Source organism: Leopardus geoffroyi, chromosome B3 (genome assembly GCF_018350155.1).
Source record: "Leopardus geoffroyi isolate Oge1 chromosome B3, O.geoffroyi_Oge1_pat1.0, whole genome shotgun sequence".
In the NCBI taxonomy this organism is placed as follows: Eukaryota; Metazoa; Chordata; class Mammalia; order Carnivora; family Felidae; genus Leopardus; species Leopardus geoffroyi.
In genome coordinates this window covers 75,169,544-75,188,425 of record NC_059337.1, presented here as the reverse complement: position 1 = coordinate 75,188,425, position 18,882 = coordinate 75,169,544, and the positions used below count along the sequence as shown (strand labels likewise).

Below are 18,882 nucleotides of genomic sequence, written 5' to 3'. Positions count from 1 at the left end.
CCCTCCCCTCCCCTTTAGGGTTAGTGGAGCAGGACTGTTAAAAACCATCCATCCCTACGTGCTTTCCCAGAGCTTGGTGCTAAAGACTGAATGCCACTGTTTTTGTTGCAGTTGTCACTTGGATTAAAAGTGTCTCCTGGAAACATGCAGATTCACGAAGACCTTCTCAGGCCTGTTTGGATCCTATCAGGAATCTGGCCAGAGGGCCCCAAGGACCTGGAATAGGGAGGAGAGGGATAGGGCCCCAAAGACAAACTTGGCCATTTCATGAGTTGGTCTGGTCAGAGCCTGTTGATTCTGAACATTTACTACGTCCCAAATGATAACATGCTTTGAGAAATACTCGGGAAGCCAACGATCAGCCCTGTGTGGAGTGCGCCATGCTCCATTTCCCCCTAACTGTAGCAGCGATGATGTTCCCCTGTTCTGAAAACATTTGAGATAACAATCTTCATATTCTTGCTCCTAAGCTTTGCAAACACTCAGGTGTCTCACCAGATAAAGTTGCTGACGCAGCCTCAGACCTGATACTTATTTGCCCACAGATACTGCAAAATCCTCCTCGAATCGTCAGACATTAGAGTGCTGGGAGAGCATTAAGGAAACTAGTTCCAAATAATCATTTCTCACCTCAGTCTGTTAGCCCATTTCTTTACCACATCAGCCTCCAGAAGGTGTGCTCAATCTTGCTTTTACTTCCTGAACCACATTTCACAGGATTTCTGTCTCTTTTTTTTCCCCCCTTTCATGTCAGCCACCTCTGACAAAGAGCAGCCCTGCTAAGATTCTATGTGGATATCCCTTTTATTCCTTACTCGAAATTGTTTCTCATCAACGGTTTTGTTGAAATCAAAATGTCTGGCCATTAGACCACAGCAGAGCAGAGAGGTAAGGCATACCACAAAGCACTGACCTTCACTTAATGGTAAAGTCATGGTAGGAGGCAGCATGATGAAACTAAGGTATTTTAGGCACCTCGTTATGGTAAACTCTGCAGTTTAGCTACCTAGCCTCAATGTCAAACTATATTATAGATAGATGTATCTTCAGCGTCTTCTTTTTCATAGAAATGACCACGTAAAATTATAAGGTGATTCAGTTTGAGTTTAATGTGTATAAGAAATGTTTGTGCACATGTTAGGAAAAACCACCTATGAACATGAAATGGTAGCGGATCTAGAGGTGACGAGTAATAATTTTGTTGATATGATGATTATTTGTTTCCTTTAATGTTTTTTTTGGTTTTTTTTTTTTTAATGTTTATTTATTTTTGAGACAGAGAGAGACAGAGCATGAACGGGGGAGGGTCAGAGAGAGAGGGAGACACAGAATCCGAAACAGGCTCCAGGCTCTGAGCTGTCAGCACAGAGCCCAACGTGGGGCTCGAACTCACAGACCGTGAGATCATGACCTGAGCTGAAGTCGGACGCTTAACCGACTGAGCCACCCGGCCGCCCCTAAATTAATGTTTTAAGACCGACGCTAGATATTTTGTATCTTAAAAACAAAATTGATTTTCCTGTTTGGACTGACTGAGAAGTGATGCGGTATGAATAACGAGATTATAAGGGAAAGATGTAACTCCTTAGAAAGTCTTTCAACCATTGGACCTTGAAATGAAGGATCAGCCTGTTAATCACTGGCAGACCGTGCATCGTCTGCTGTTTTGCATAAAAAGCAAGTAATTTGCAATTCTGTCTTTCCTTTCCTCATCAGTCTTTGTCCCTACCTCCACCAATTCCTGACTTAACCATAAGACCAGATTTTATCTAAGAAAGTGCTTTGCTATTGGCAAATAAATAGAATTTTCTGATTGGGCAGAAGCAAGGCTGGTGGTTTCTACTCTCTGTAGCTAAGCGTCTTATTTTATATTTGTACCATCTTTCATGGAAGGGCCATTCTCTAAAAGACCTTTTTTCAGCCAGTTAGCTCATGAGAGAGAGAGATTTCACCACTTGAGTGGTGATGGTAATGATATTACAGGCATAATAGTTTCTATCACTGGTGTTTTTTAGTTTAGTTTTGTTTTTTTATAATGTTTATTTTTGAAAGAGTGAGACCAAGCACAAGCAGGGGAGGGGCAGAGAGAGAGGGAGACATAGAATTGAAAGCAGGCTTCAGGCTCCCAGCTGTCAGCACAAATGCAGGGCTTGAACCCATGAACTGTGAGATCATGACCTGAGCCAAAGTTGGACGCTTAACTGACTGAGCCACCCAAGCATCCCTATCACTGCTTCTTAACTACAGCTGAGATGTAAATAAAGTTTACATGAAGGCTAATGAAGAGATGTGCCCCCATGAGAACCACATTCTTTTTATCTGAGCTGGTAGCAGAAGGACTTGAGTTGGGTTGGCCCCATGCTTCTATTTTCCTCTGTCACCAGTAGAAAGCAGTGGGTGACAGGAGTGGGAGGGAGTGAAAAAGCAGCATTAGGCCTGGATAACTCCAAAGCGTGGGGAACATCTATGTTTTGTCTTTAACACCTGTCTATACTCGCTAATCACCATTTTACCTTAGAGTGGACCTCAAATGCCAGACTTTCCCCTGACAACTCTCTAAGTTGAAATTAATAGCATTTATGTTTTAATTGTATTTTTTACATTATTTTCTATTTAACGTAGGCAGAGCTATGTACCTATTTATGGCTTTCATGTATTTTGTTTCTCATTAACTTATTTAAGGAAAAAGCCGTTTATCTAAAGGGAGATGTTAAGGAAATAACAGTTCAGAATACTGTCAAAATCACAACAGTAGTATCCTTATTAGAACAAAAAATCCAGTTAGTCCTTAACTTAATGAGCATCCCACATGCAATAAAATGTGGCATTTGACATTGCAGCAAAAGGCTACAGTGGAAAGAGCAGCGGACTCTAAGCTTATTGTGCAAGTTGCAGTCTTCCCATTGATTAACAGTATTACTTTGGCAAGTCAGTGCTTTCCCTGCCTCAGTTTCCTTGTCTATGAATACATTGGGTGATAATACAGTAACCCTGCCTCTGTCACAGAGCTGTTGTCAAGCACAAGAGAAAAAACCAGAGGCTGTATTTAAAAAAGGGTTTTAGAAATTTTAATTGCTGGGAAAAATGTCACATGTGATTATGTCAATTCATAGGATCCTACCTCACAAACCACAAAGATCCATGTGGGGATGTATCCACCTCTTACATGTTTTAGGACCAGATGCACATCATAGCAGCCTGGTTTTTATGCTTTACAAATGTGCCAGAGAGGCAAATTTTGAGTATTTTATCCAGGTTCAAAATGAACCTGTTTTGCAGTGAACAGAGTTCAGTGACAGAAATAACACGGCGAGGGAGCCTACACAGATCAACAATCACACAAGTTTTCTCTAAGGAGTTGACATGTAAGCTGAAATCCAAATGGCAAACAAGAGACAACCATTTAAAAAAAAAAAAAAAAAAAAAAAAGGACGGAGCATTTCTATGAAGGGAACAGCATTTGCAAAGGGTAGAAAGGGGTTGTAGTTCCCCAGGAGCAAAAGATGGCTGGAGCCTAGTGGACAGAAAGGAGAGTGGAAGGAAATAAGAACAGGGAGGTACTCAAGGGCCAGATCATCTAGGGCCTTGCAGGTCACGGTGAGGGCCTTGCGTTTTATTCAGAATGTTTTGGGACGCCACTGAGGAGATTTTCAAAGATGGCTCAGTCTTCCATATTTTAAGTTTGAATGGCCAATCTGGCCAGAGGAACCAGTTTGGGAGAAATCATAGAAGTCCAGGCGAGGGCTAATGGTCTATTACCTGGAATATGGCAGCTTCATGAAGCCTGCTTGACCTCCCCCCAGCTCTGCCTTGGTCCTTAAAGCCCCCTCCCTCCCCAACACCTCAGGTGACTCTGGTTATGCATTAGCACTGTTTGCATCATTTTTAACAACCCTCCCACCGCCCAAGTTCTTGACTCAGAACCATATCTTATTCAATATTTGAATTGCCCACAAAACTTATTTCTGTGCCTCCCATCTTGATACATGTTCCATAAATATTTGTGAAATGAGTTCATACACCACAGTGGCCTCAGCAGTCACAGTGCCTCGGAATCACCTGAGGAGATTCAAAATGTGGGTGCCAGGCCACACCTCCAGAGATTCTGATTCACGTGGTTTGGTGTTATTTGTTATAAAAACTCCCAGATGATTCTGGTGCACGTTGGAGTAGAGGGCCAGGGTGATTCTGGGTGGTCTTACCTGGGAGTGTCATGCTCACCCTACCCCTTTAATTTTTTTGTCAACGTTTTATTTATTTTTGAGAGACAGAGACAGAGCACAAGTGGGGGAGGGGCAGAGAGAGAGGGAGACACAGAATCCGAAGCAGGCTCCAGGCTCTGAGCTGTCAGCACGGAGCCCGACGCCGGACTCAAACTCAGGAACTGTGAGATCATGACCTGAGCTGAAGTCAGATGCTTAACCGATTGAGCCACCCAGGCACCCCTCACCCTATCTCTTTAAATGCCAATATGTTTTCCTTTTCCCCATGAATGTTGAAGGCATGATAGAAGTGCCCTGGTTATCTGCCCTTTAAAGTGCTTCAAAATAATGAATGCAGAGTCTACTGTATTGGGGTAGCTGGCCATAGAGCCCTCCGATATTACTGATCCAGGGTATGCTATCAATCAGTTGTCCTTTGGAAGGAGAAGATAGATGACTGTTTTTCACTAGACTTCCAGAATTTGACCAGCATATTTGTTTTACCAGCTGTAGACCCTGAAGACACCAAAGCAATGAAAGGGTTAAACATGGCTCCATCAAACACAGAATTCAGAAAGTCTGGCAGTGGTGTCTTTGTGCAGTTGTTTTGATTTCCGAAGGGGAAAGTCTTTATTTAACTCCACATAATGTGTATATAATAATATAATTTTAAGGCACCTGCTTCAAAATAGAAACTGGGATGTTGGAGATAATAACAATAAACAAAAATTAAACTAAACCGGGCTCAGTGCCCAGGAAAACTACCAAGATTCCAAGAACTGGGCAAAGAATAAGCTAATAGGGAGAACAAGGGAGCAGTGGTTGGAGTTGTAACTGCCTCCATGAGAAATGATCGCTCTGTAGCGGGATCTCTGTTAGCAGTTCTGTGGGGCATTTGTCATGTGGGTGGGGTTCCTGCCCTTCTCATTTCAGTGACAGACTTCCAATGGAACTTGCTTTTTCTAAAATGTCAATCCTCAGCATGCCAGTAATTACAGGGACCCTGCATTGTGTTTGAGTTTTTATAATGCTGTAAACCACTTGGAAATAAATGGACCAGAAGTAAAAATAGGAGTTCATAACAACTTTAAAGTTAGAAGGGAAACCCTCATGTTTCCCAGGATGCCTAAATGTCGTGTGATTTACATAAACAAAGGAGGAAATCCTCCTTGTGTGTGTAGGGGTGTGTGTCTAATACAGGAACCCGTGTTTTCCTGTTATTGAAACGTATTCTTTAATCTTTTAAGCACATTTTAGGACCTGCATGTATTCCAGGTGTCTTGTTTCCTCTAACATGAAAACTGAAGAGCAGGGCATGGCTATCAGAGAGACCTATTAGATCCCATAGGAGGCACACAAAATAAACGGATAGACAGAGCCCTGGGCAGACTGATACTATTGCCTGAATTTAGTTCGGGGAATGATCATTCCTAAGAGGACTTAGCAGACTTATTCGTGGAGCTGTAAGCCAGGCAGACTGTGTGTGAACAGAAGACTGTAAAATTTCCTCTGATCACGGGTGTTAAGGGGATGATGACTTTTTAACCATGAAAGTAAACGTAATTGGTATGAAATGTTCAGAAGCTTTTAGCCAAATATAACTGAAATAATGGGTAATAAACCTAAGCATTATTTGAAATTGTTTTTTAAGTGTTTGCTAAATCCTGGTTTGGAGCAAAGGGGAAAGATTGTACCGAGGTCATAAAAACAGGTCTTTAGTCCTGGAACCATGCAGTTCTTGCCAAACGTAAAGGCAAGATGCCCACATTTCATTCCCCTCTTGGTCCCTGGGTTCCTGCTTTAATGCCCGCAGATACTGCAACTGCCCTGAACTCTAGTGTGCGTGAAGGAGGGTCCTTCTTACCAGGAACTGTGACCACAGTAGATGCCTGCTGTCCTTCATCCCTCAAGGATTCTTTTTGCCATCCAGTGACCATCCGCAGGGTTATATGGAAATACAGGATCTGCAGGGCTGTTTGAAACAAAGAAAGAATGTGCCACTGCTGCACAGTCGTCCTAGGATTGCATTCATGACAAGTAGTACTTTCCACTTCTCCTAGTTCCCTTACTAGCATCGTTTCTGTTAAATTTCACAACTCGTACAGCCAGGCCTCGGGAGGAGCTTTTACGTTAAGCCCTTTTATAACACTCAATTACGTCTCCACCCTTGAGGCTCTAAGTCACGAAATAAGCAGATGTGGAAATATCCAGAGTGACTGTCTCCTAGCGGCCGGTGCTTGACCTCCGTCTGAGAGGTGACGCTGTCCATCCTTGGCATGGAAGGGGCAAAGGAAGAACTAAGGCTGGAAGGAGGAACTGTCTCGGTCCTGCAGGTGTGGAAGCCTCAGGAATGTGGGGCAGGCTGGTATGTGAATGCCAAACGCAGGCATAAAGAGATGCAAGCTAGATTCAAACTGGACAATATTTTATTTTATTTTTTTTTCAACGTTTATTTATTTTTGGGACAGAGAGAGACAGAGCATGAACGGGGGAGGGGCAGAGAGAGAGGGAGACACAGAATCGGAAACAGGCTCCAGGCTCTGAGCCATCAGCCCAGAGCCTGACGCAGGGCTCGAACTCACAGACCACGAGATCGTGACCTGGCTGAAGTCGGACGCTTAACCGACTGCGCCACCCAGGCGCCCCTGGACAATATTTTAAAGCCAAATAATGTTTTAAATATTCCCTCTCTTACCGTGGAAGCCCGATATGTTTACATTCAAATACCACGCTAGGTATATACATTGCAATTCACTAGGGGAGCCAGTAACATCCACTTCCTTTAAAATCCAGCCTTTCCTAGTGACCTCTCCCTGATACCTGTCAACCCTGTATGCTTCTTTCCGTGCAGTTGGTCACCATGTTCTTGTAGCCTCCATTAAAAGTGTCCAGTGTTACCTGATTGAGGCGTGTTCAGTTTGAATGAATGAAGACAGAAATGAAGCAGCCCTTAAAATTATAATTATTCTGCAATCGCTTGAGAGTGGAGACTAGCACTTCTGTTTCTTTTGAGTTCACCCCTCATCAGAGGCATATGTATTCAGGGGCTCTTGGGTAGCTGTCAGTTGCGTGTCTGACTTTTGATCTCAGCTCAGGTCATGAACCCAGGGTCGTGGGATCAGGCCTCACATCGGGCTCTGCGCTGAGCAAGGAGCCTGCTTGAGATTCTCTCTCTCCCTCTGCCCCTCTCCCCCCTCACTTTCTCTCTCTCTCTCTCTCTCTCTCTCAGAAAATAAAAGGCACATGTATTCATATTCTGTGTGTTTTTGTGTGTGTACACATGTAAATCTAAGATGAAAACCAACCAACCTGCACACCCACTAATCTGAGTGGTTTCTCTTGGCAGTGACAAACAAGAAACCCACACAGGCGTCCATCACGAAGGTCAAACAGTTTGAAGGCTCCACGTCATTCGTGCGGAGGTCACAGTGGATGCTTGAGCAGCTTCGCCAGGTTAATGGCATCGATCCTAATCGGGTGAGTGAATGTCTGGTGTTGAGCGACGGTGTTCTCTTCACACGATGACTCCCTCGCTGACCTTGGCAGTGGTGGTGGTTGTCTGAGTCCTCTTTAGCGAAGCTATTTGTCTGTTTCAGTTACGTGGCTAAGACTTTCTTATTTCTATGCCCTTCTTATGGGGAACTCTAAGTCTTTTCATCATGTGTGATGCAGAAACGTAAGGGGATGCACGCTGAAGAAGTGCTGGCTCCTATAGTAGGTTTATCAGCCAAGTGCAAAGAGCAGAGTTCAGATATCATGTCCATGGTTACCAATACGAAAAACCCATGTTCATCAAGGCTTCATGTATCTTGTTATATCACCAGTGATGAGATTTATTAGCCGAGCAAGCAAATAAATAGGTGGCACCTTACAAATTATGTATTAGGATTCTATTGGATTTAATATGAGAAACATTTTAAGGTAGAGCTGTTTATTTAAGTACCTTCCCTTTTGTTCACACATACTCACTGTATAAAACCTCGGTAATGAGGAGAAATAAAATGTAAATTGTCACTATATGCTAAAATAATAAGGGAGAATCTTTTCCTTACCAAAGGTTAGGGGCAAGATTCATGGGTTTCACTGCCAAGAACGTGACCTTTTCCGGGTCATCGGGAAGGCAGTATCTAGTCTAAATTGTGCCAGGTCAATGTGTAGTAAGCTGTTGGGGCTTCTGTGAGCGTAGCTTCCTAGGGACATCTATAAATACTCCAAGATTTGGGGTTTGCTTGATAAACAGAGAAAGGTGAACTTTCTTTCCATGCACCTGGGTGCTAATAAAGATGAGCCTTGTGATTAAGACCAAAGTTTTGAAAGGTGTTTCAGCTTTTGTGAGCCTTTTGTCAGGGGTAAGCTGGAAGCCGCAGTTTTTCTAGATTGAGATCGACACTTATTTCACTGTCTTTTCCAGGATTCTGCAGAATTTGATCTGTTGTTTGAAAACGCGTTTGACCAGTGGGTGGCCAGCACAGCTTCAGAAAAATGCACCTTCTTCCAGATCCTCCACCATACCTGCCAGAGGTACCTCACGGACAGGAAGCCCGAGTTTATTAACTGCCAGTCCAAACTCATGGGAGGTGAGTGGACATTCGTACGGTTTTGGCCACCCCGTTTCCTCAGACTCGCTTTCACATGAAAAGGTAGGTGTCGGCAACATAATTAAAGGCAAAAAAAGAATCAGAATACTAGAGCTGGACAGCACGAAAACCAGTCTAAGGAGTTCATTGTATGCTAAATCTAGACACAGTGGAATGTTTTCATTCTTAACCAAATCTGGTCTTTTGGGAAGAATTAGCCACTTAGCTAAGATTAGTTATGCTATAAGCACAAACCTGTCCCCTCATTAGGAAAACCTTTCAGTTTGGGTTTCTTGACTACCATTTCTATAAATTCATTGCAGAGTACCGTTTTCTAGGCTGCTTTTTCCTATTATGTCTGAAGATATTCTCCAAATATTAACATGTAGATTCTGACACATATAATCTCTTTCTTTCAAATAGCAGCTAGTCTCACGTTTATTCCTCGAATATCACACAAAGGGGAGTTAGGCTGAGCACTGTAAGCCAGCCTTAAGGGGTGAGTACCAGTGTTGGCAACTTAATGAGAAACATTTAGAGGGTGCTTAACACATTTCTTTTAGGTGGCATTGCTTTTTAGGGAATTGAAACTGTGCTAAAAATATTCTCAAAAAGCCTTGCCAGTCACTCTGTGAGCTGAGGAAGGAAGTTTATATCATTGCTCTCTTCACTGACCTGTTCTCCGGGTTTTGAAGAAAAAAGTTTTTTGTGCCCCAACTTTATCTTAATCAAATGTCAAATGAAGGTCACGTCATAGACACTATGTCTCCTCCTCAGGCTGTACATATCTTTCATATGAACATGGCTCAGAACCCATTAGTCTGGCCACACACCTAACGTGTGCATACTGCCATTCTGCCCTTGGTCTGCTAGATGTCGTCGGGGAAGATCTCAAACAGTGAGTTGCTTACGTCATAAGAACCTAGAAAGGTCTTCCTTATGCGTTGATGCAGTATTCTATTATAGCTTCTCCATTTAGTCCTAGAAAAATATCAGAGGTGATGAGTAGTGCCTATTTTCTTCAAAGCAGCCCCATCCTGTGTACAGAAGTAAAAACTGTGAGATGTGGATGTTGAAAGACAACATGTGACGCTGACCTCTTACTGTTTAGAAAATAGAATGAGATACTGCTCTCATGTCTGGGCCACCAGTACTCTTCACGTGAATCCCACCTGCAAAGCCCAGCTTTAACAGATGTGGCAGGTGAGAGTGCCCTGGGTTCATGGCCACAGATGACTGAGTTTTTCAGTGACTGGAGAATTGACCGGGAAATCCCAGCTTTCCCTCATTCTTCACTGGGTAGGATTTTCTCTGCCATCCTAGAATCAGATTGGTTTCTTGATGTCAAGTTCCTACTAGGAAGAATTTTTCCATCGGTGTCCATATGGTCAGTAGATGCCTGGATAGCACTTACGCAGAGTCTCCTCTGAAAATAATGTGACATTATGGGTTTGACATTTCTGTTGCCCTTGGAGATAGACTCCCCTCACGCATTCCACTTCTGCTTGTTCCGTCCTGAGAGCAGAGTGGCCAGAAGCAGAAGCGGTGCCATGGGAACTACCACATTTCCTCAGAAGGGAAATGTGAGGCGGAAGCAGGAGGGCCACAGCCGCACTCCCTCCACTGTCCTTGCAAGAGAAACGAGCCTTGTCCTTCCTGCTAAGGTTGAGGGGAGCTTTGGTAGCTCTTCTCTGCCTCTTCTCACTAGGTGGTCCCTCCTCTCTGTTGCCTCTCCGAGGCTCTCATTTCTTCTCTCAATACAGTTCCTTTCATGCAGGCATGCATTCATTCATTCATCCATTCCTGGTTCATCATCCAATTATACAACAAGTAAGCACTAAGTACCTGCTATGTGCTGTACTATGTGCTGGTCACTGTGCTCTGTCCTAGATATAGAAAATCGTTTGGTTCCTTAATGGACCCCAGTTTCACCACCCATATTGCAGACTGGCAAATCCCTAACAGCCTTTCTGTAAGCCCTTCATTACCTTCTTGAATGTCCTCAGACCTTCCGACACAGTCCCACTCAGCTGCTTCTGTCAGTCATTGGCTCAGCCCTTCAGAGGTCTTCCAGTGCCCTGTGGATCCCAAAGTCTGTAGAGTTGAGACAGGAATCCATATATCCAATGTTAAATTGTTGTGTGTTGGATAAAGCCGCAGATTGATTTCCTGTAGTAAGAAGAAGACTAAGTGAATGAGACCAAGTGCCAGAACTGGCTCTGCCTTTTGAGACCGTCGACCTCACTTTTCACTGGTGTCTTGTCTTCCTTAGACCTCACTTTTCGCTGGTGTGACTTGTGGAGGTTGGATTAGATATCTACAATCCACTTCAGTTTTAATATTTAGAGAATCTATAATGCTTAAGTTACAGCTTTATTGTGTAGATTAATCACTTCTTAATTACAAGTCAAATAAAAGACTTGGCACAGTTAAATATTGACAGGTCTTAGATTCCTAAGGAAGGCAAAAAAGTTTGAGTTAAGCACATGTAATTTGTTGGCAGCACATAGATCCTTCACGCGTGCACCTCGTCTTCTTGTTGCTTGTCCTTGGTAACAGCCGTACCAACATACCCTAGTTAATTACCATACCAATTAGTCTTCCTTTCTGCCTCTTACCACAGTTCAGACTTAAAAAGTGCATAGTTCTTGGGTCACAACATTCTGACCCCTTTAACTTTGGGGATACCTACCCTATCTTCAGCAGATGAAATCTGTTTCAATTCCACAGTATCCTTTGGTCTGTCCTCACCATATGGGTCACACATCCTAGAACCGGTTGTTATCAGAACTGTGAAATGTCACAGATTTTGTGATTTTAAAGAACTAATATCAGCGTTGGTATGCTGCCTACACCAGATTGTTTACATATGTTATCTCATTTAGCCTTTTACAGTAGCTTTTGGAAATCGAATTTATTATCTCTGCTTTACAGAGAAGGAAATAGGATCAGAGAGATCATCAAATAGCTTGCCAGGGGTCATATAGCTAGTAAGTGGCAGAGGTGAGATTCAAACACAGGCCCTCTCCACTCTAAATTTATCTTCCCCAGGGCCACTGAGTGCCATACCCCAGGGGACACAGTGACATTGTCTTTTCTATGAATGGTGCCCCTGAAGTTATGTAGGAATTTGGAGAAAATAATTAGCCAGCACATCCCTAGGTTTTAACAAAGGGAGATAAGGGGAGAGGGCCAGAGATTATAGATACTTTTATCCTTGTCTTATCGTTGGTATGCAATTAAGATAGGAAGTCTTAAGCTTTCCCCCCCCCCCCCCTTGGTCCTAAGAATGATGGAGTTATCAGGGATCTTTAAAACCACCTTGCTCTTTGGTTGTTTTTGATTTTGGTTTTGTTCATCTGATATTATTCATGTTTCAACATAATAAAGAGATGAACTATTTTGGTGGCTGGGAAAGATGATGGAGCTCTGGCCCCTCCCTGGACCTCTCAGGTACTCTGCATCTGGCCTAACCCTGTCATTGGGAAAGCTGAGGACCAGTGATTTTGAATCACGTTACTGAGGTCCCAGTACTGGAAGCAAGTCCGCCTGACTCCCACTGAACCGCACGTTCTTTAATACCAGTTCAGACAGGATCATCATTTTAAATATCTACAATTCCATGCAGTTCTTCTCTGTAGTTACTGATGGTATATACCCCACATGACCATGTTTTTCTCTTTCCCTCGGGGAAAATCAGTTACACAGAGACGGATTCTTTCACATGGTTGAAACTCTCTCCTGCAAACGTGATATTCCATCTCCAGAGGACGGACTGGGAAGCTTTAATCTTCTGATGCTGGTTACAGAACCCAGGAGACACATGTACAGTCTGTAGGGCTGAGTGAAGGCCCTCATAAACGGAAAGAGGGCAGGATGCTCTAAGCAGGTGTGAAGAGGGGAAGCATTGGTTTCTTCCCTTGCCTCTGTCAGCATCTTGGCAGCCATCTTCTCTTCCCTGGATAGTAGGAAGACCTGGAAGCTGGAACCAAGTCCTCCAGGCTTGGTCCTTCCTAACTTCCACTCTACCTCTCATTTAATTCATTAAAGTTTGGTCACCTTTCAAAGATAACAAAGCCATTCATTTAGTTGCTGGATCCCTAAGCTACCAAGAAACCTAGATTTAACCAGACCGAAGGCAGAGGCATGAAGCCAGTCTTTCTACTAAAATATGACATGGCATCATGAATGAAAGGGGCCCTGAAAGTGAACCTCGGGTTCATTTCTGAGATGCTAGATTTTTTTGTCTCTCTCTCTGTTTATCGTAGGCAGAGATGATACACTGTTATGTGTGTGGTAACACATTTGCACTTCAAAGATGCCTCCAAGGTGTTAATCATACGTGTAGAACTTTGGATTCCAGAGGAGAGACTTCCTTTCAGCTAATTCATTTCGAAGAAACGTGGTCTGCTCCCAAATAGTAGTATCAGTGTAGACAGTGGGAATGTCATATTAAGTCAAGGTCCCATGGGGAACTTTGTTGTATTGCTTTCTTTATTTTCCTTCATAAATCCCACATGGCTCTCCATTGCTCTTTTATTTACTCCGACCTTTCGTAGCGATTACTATCACCCTATTATGCCTAATGCTATGGACTATGGAAATCTGTAGTGGTATTGAACAACTTCTGTGTTAGAACCACAACGTAGATTCTTTGCAAACCTGTTTTCTTCAATAAGTGTTATAAATTACTATCTGGAAAAAAATGATTTATTCTTCAAGGCAAGCTTCTGTACAGACTGAAGCACGTCCTAGCATTTTCTTGAACTCAACCCAAGCAGCCTTGGCTAACCCACACAATTACCTCTTGTTCTTTCACCTGTTTTGTATGGATCCTTCTTCAGTGGACCCTCCTATGCGGTTTGCAGCCAAGTTTCGCGTGTGTCCTCGTTGATTTCACAAGCATTCACTCAGCACCACCTATCTGTCAGGCACTGAGCTAGCTGGAGAGACCCAACAACAACGTAGATACCTTGCTGACTTTGCTTACTGTTCTGGGGAGACAACAGGTGGAAATAGATAATAAACAGTTCAATAACACCAAGGTGATTGCTGAGCTGCATTGTAAAGGATGGATAGCAGTTGCCAGCCAGACAGGGGCAGGGTGAAATGAGCTCTCTCTTACTGCAACAGTTAATCTAGAGAGTTTCTTTCCAATGTTGGCTACGTTCAGATTTTGGAATGTGGCAGATTGTTTTTCCACAAAGCAGCCTATTTTTGAAATGCCGTATATTTTCATCATCACCAAAGTAAATTTCTTAAGTGTTGCCTTCCTATGCACAGCCCTTCAAATAATGGTATCAAGCCCGGACTTCTGAGCTCTATTAGAATTCCAGGGACCCAGATGTCTCTGATGTCTCCTTCATAGCAGGCTTGCCCTCATTTCCCTTGCTGATTGGTATGCTAAAGGAAACACCTAATGGCTTTACGCTGGATTCCCCTGGGATGGAAAAGACTCTCAGGGTTTGAAGTGTGACTTTGCATTGTACTTTTCTTCCAAATAATGCAGGGTCATCCCTGGGTGAAGGTTGTGAATATTTCACCTTGCAAGTGCTCTAGGCATGGGCATATGTAAGGTGGAATAACAAGTAACTTCTTAAAAGAGCACATGTGTACCTCCTAATGGGGTTTTAATGGGAAAAAAAGTGATCAATATGGTCATTCTTTCTTTTTTAATTTGTTTTAAGATCATTTATTTTGAGAGAAAGAGACAGTATGAGCTGGCAGACAGAGAATCCCAAGCAGGTTCTGCATTGTCAGCGCAGAGCCCAACACGGGGCTCAAACTCACGAAACCATAAGATCATGACCTGAGCTGAAACCGAGAGTCGGACGCTTAACCAACTGAGCCACCCGGGTGCCCCAGTATGGTCATTCTTAATCCCAATATATTAATATACTTCAAGGGAATCTGTAACATTTTCCATAATTCTTATATTTCTTCTCTATGATGGGATGTTTTCTGCCACGGAATAATGGCTCTGTGGGATGTGAACCTCACGCTCCCACACATGCTCCAGCCAGCGCCACATTACAATGAATTGTTTCTTTCTCAAGACTAGATTAATGTGTAATTTTGCCCCACTGCTTCAGCCTTAATATGCTGGGGGATACACACATATACACGCATACATTAGAGATTATCATTCGTGTACCAAGTTAAATTGTGTTAAAACCACCATATTGCTGCTGCTTAATGCCGCCACCCGGATGCGGAACAGAGGAGACAGCCAGGCTGTTCAGTGACACACTGTTGTGACAGCGATAAAGTGTTCCTTATAGTTCTTTAAATCAACAGGAATCCCTGTCAGAGTTCCTTCAGTGGCTTTCTTTGTCACTGTTGAAGAAATACAAAATAACAAACTTCACTGCTCCTCTGCCCTGGCCCAAACAAGGAAAATGATTTATAAGGAGCATGCCCCGGATCCACAGCTCTTAAGGAATGGAGTTAGTGCCTCCATCAAGGCCTGTCCCTCATTCTCCATCCATTCAATGCAGGCCATGACTTTCAAGTCACTTAATAAGCACATCTTCTTTTCCTTATATTGATTCAGCTAAGTAGAAGACGAGATCGTGCCGATTTAACAAGGTATTTGTGACCGAATTTAAAATTCTGTTTGAAAGATCTCTGTAAATGACTGTTAATTATATCAATCCTGTACACACACAGATTTATCAACCAGTCTTCCATTACTCCGTCCTCCTCATTTTCCTAGAAAGCATGGTATTTCATCAGAGACTCAGCTTATAGACACTTTTTTGGAGAGAGTAAGAAACTAAGACTAGAAACAAAAAAAAATGCATCAATAAAAATAACAGTACAAATAGTTTTTTAAAAAATGTTTAACATTTATTTATTGCTGAGACACAGAGAGAGACAGAGCATGAGCAGGGGAGGGGCAGAAAGAGAGAAGGAGATATAGAATCTGAAGCAGGCTCCAGGCTCTGAGCTGTCAGCACAAAGCCTGATGCGGGGCTCAAACCCACGAACCACAAGATCATGACCTGAGCCAAAGTCAGACGCTCAACCGACTGAGCCACCCAGGCACCACAACAGTACCAATATTTAAATTATACAGTTGGGAAAGCCCAGCTAGGGTTTTCTATTTGTTTTGGTTATTGAGATCCTACCACTGTAACTACTGTATCAAACAAGTTAGATGTTCATGATGCTACATGAATCACAGACGTAACCATCCGACATTGGCCAAGCACCATTAGGAGCAGGACATTCTAGCAGAAGCCCTGAGAGGTTTCTGGATCTGGATCTTTTATGTATTTATTGTTTCAATTTAGGACAACATTGCCAGTTATTATGTTGGGTGATTTATGAGCTTTCTTATATTTTCTGAGTGGGTCATTCAACCTCATCTTGTTCCCAGGAGGTAAATCAAAAGCAGATGTTTTTATTTTAAGTGAGAACATTGAAGTAACCAAGGACTCCTTCCTTAGGTTCTATGCAATTCTGTGCATGACGTTACAAATGACTAGTAACTAAAGAAAAACTAAAGAAAAACTGGGTCACAGATGTGATTTTCTTGTTTTTCATCACTCTTTGCCTGTAAGCAACACTCAGGCACACAGTGAATCAGCTGGTGGGCTGTGGTCAGTCTTCCTGAGCCAAGAGTGACTTCATGTATTACATGCTTTTGAATTGTGCGTCTCCATCAAAATCTTGAACCAAACCAAGGGTGCGATCCAAGGTATCATTTACTGGCTTGACAAGGATCGTGAACATACTTTGTCTATCCCATGGTTAAATAACCTGCAGTGGATTAGAGCCATTCTTACTTTCAGAATCAACCAGAGGTCACATCTACACAACTTGATATAGTAATAGAGCGACATAGAGCAGACTCCATTCATTTATCCCTGTCTTTGGTGGCATCACGCATTAACTTTGCAACTTCCTGTAAGCCACTTAACTTACACTCAACCTCTCTATGCTCTTCTGTATCATGAAGAGTAACAGAGACCTTGAAGGAATGGTGTGAGGATTAAAATGAACTTTAAAATGGTCAACCAAACGGGGTTTTTGCAAAGTACCAGGACATGTCTGAATAGTCTATGAAAAAAAAAAAAAAAAGAAAACCTTGGAAATTGTGATTTGTGTATTCATAATATTACATGATTTCTTTTATGATATTTATCAAAAGCCCTTTCTTATGAAAGAAGCAAGGATATTTTCTTGTGCTTTCCTAATCCACGTTGGCCCAAAGAATAGCAAAAAAAATAGCAATTTCTTTGTTCCAAGTGGGAATGAGCTGAGCTATGTTATGGACATTTCAAATGCCTGGAGTGTTAAGTTGTTTGCCATGGTTTATCAAATGCTGAATGTGTTGCATTTTATGTCTGACATTTATAGAGTGCATATGTGACTGCTGACTTACCAAAACAACGATGTTTAAAATAGCGAGTAATGCTGTGCCAGAGATCAGGGCAAATAATTCAGATCCTCCTGTAGGAAAGAAAAAACCTGAAACATCTTTTCTGAACTTTATAAGAGAATAGAAATATTCCTTTTCCACCAGTATGTTGTTAGCCTAAAATATTTCTTTGAGTCCAATTCTCTTTCTCCAGCCAAAAAGGGGGATACATGAATCAGATGTAAAATTATTTAATAGCGTTAGACAAGAAGTGGTATTTCTGAAACAGACCTAAAAAGTGTGCTACATGATGCCCATACTTTCAGATTTAAAGACAAGTGCCAGTCACTTTTCTATGTAAGGACAGTTTTTGAGTCTTCATATCCAGTATCACCATAATTTCATACAAGAAAGTTTACTTTAACATGAAAAGATTAAAAGAACACACTCTCCAGAAATAAAGAGCTACTCCTTAAACTAGAACCGTTTACCTTTAGGAAAACCTTAGCACATTGTTCTTACTTATCTTGCTTCCCATAGACCAATAAAAACTCCCCTCAGCTGGCATTCAAAAGTTGTTGCCTTGCTGTAAAGTAGACATGTCAGGTACTAAAACTAACGTGGAATTTTAGTGAAGAGAAGCTGAAATTCAGTAACTGGCCTGACTCTAAGAATGATCGTTTCATGATTGCTAAATTCATCCCTCTTTCTGGGGATACCCCTCAGAGCACACACCTTGTGGACAGCAGATCAGAATGTCATCTTCAAGGCTCAAGGCCATCGTCCTATTTCATTCCTGGAATAAAGGTGAGGAGCTTCTGCATAGTACCTGGGAAAAACTATAGAGGAAATTGACATTTCTCAAACCTGCAGTGAAGAGGTAAATGGAATGGCTTTTTCCCCCCAGCCCACATTACATCCTAAGTTTCTAAAAAGTTCTGCCTTGTTTCTGATCACTAAAGTAAATCTAAATCACTAGATTTAGCAAAGGCAGTTACCGGAAATTTAGACACTGGTGTAAATCTGCAGTTAGAGATTTCAGACCACCCGCTCCTCACCCTTTTGCTTGCAATGTGCCTACCCAAGATTAGATTCAGTAGATGTTCTGCAAGAAGCAAGAGCACTAGGGTTGCCTGATTTAGGAAACAAAAATAGAAGATGCTCATTCAATATGAATTTCAGATAAACAGTGGGTACTTTTTTTGGATCAGTATGTCCCAAATATTGCATGCATGTCCTATATTTTATCTGGCAACCTTCACGGGTATGGACCACCCCCCAACCCCTCAGTTTCTGGCCACCATAACAAATATGGAAAACAGAATAAGTCAGAATAAGTTTATTGCAGTGGAGACACATAAACTTTAAGATGGCCAGTTATTAGGACTTGAAGACAATTTGAAATGGAGATCTCCCTCAAAGGGATTATGTTAGGTTAGCCATTCAGATATACAAACAGAAAAATATGAGCAGACTGCTAAAGAAGGACTATTAGAAGAACTTAGAGGAAGTCTGACTTATTGTGGCTCTTCTCCAGAGAATACTACTATAAAAATGCAAATTATAATTACTGGTAAGTATAGAAATTCCACTAAAGCACTTCTATAACGGAACATGAGATTCCTGGATAATTTTGCCTAGGGAAGAAAGGCCAGTCATCAATCTGAATGTCTTTGGCTTGATTTTAAAGAGTTGGTTTGCTGTCAAGAATAAAAGGAGCCTGCCGTAGACTCTTGGA

The 18,882-nt window shown here is 42.3% G+C and overlaps 1 protein-coding gene across 3 annotated transcripts in view; it reads left to right on the top strand.

The window, feature by feature from the left end:
- STXBP6 (syntaxin binding protein 6) overlaps nucleotides 1–18,882 on the top strand; it is a 254,021-nt gene that overhangs the window by 192,660 nt on the left and 42,479 nt on the right. For all 3 annotated transcript variants that reach the window (XM_045450578.1, XM_045450580.1, XM_045450579.1), the window contains exons 3-4: nucleotides 7,549–7,679; nucleotides 8,614–8,779. In XM_045450578.1, the coding sequence (XP_045306534.1) occupies nucleotides 7,549–7,679; nucleotides 8,614–8,779 (297 nt within the window). The remainder of the gene's footprint in view (nucleotides 1–7,548; nucleotides 7,680–8,613; nucleotides 8,780–18,882) is intronic.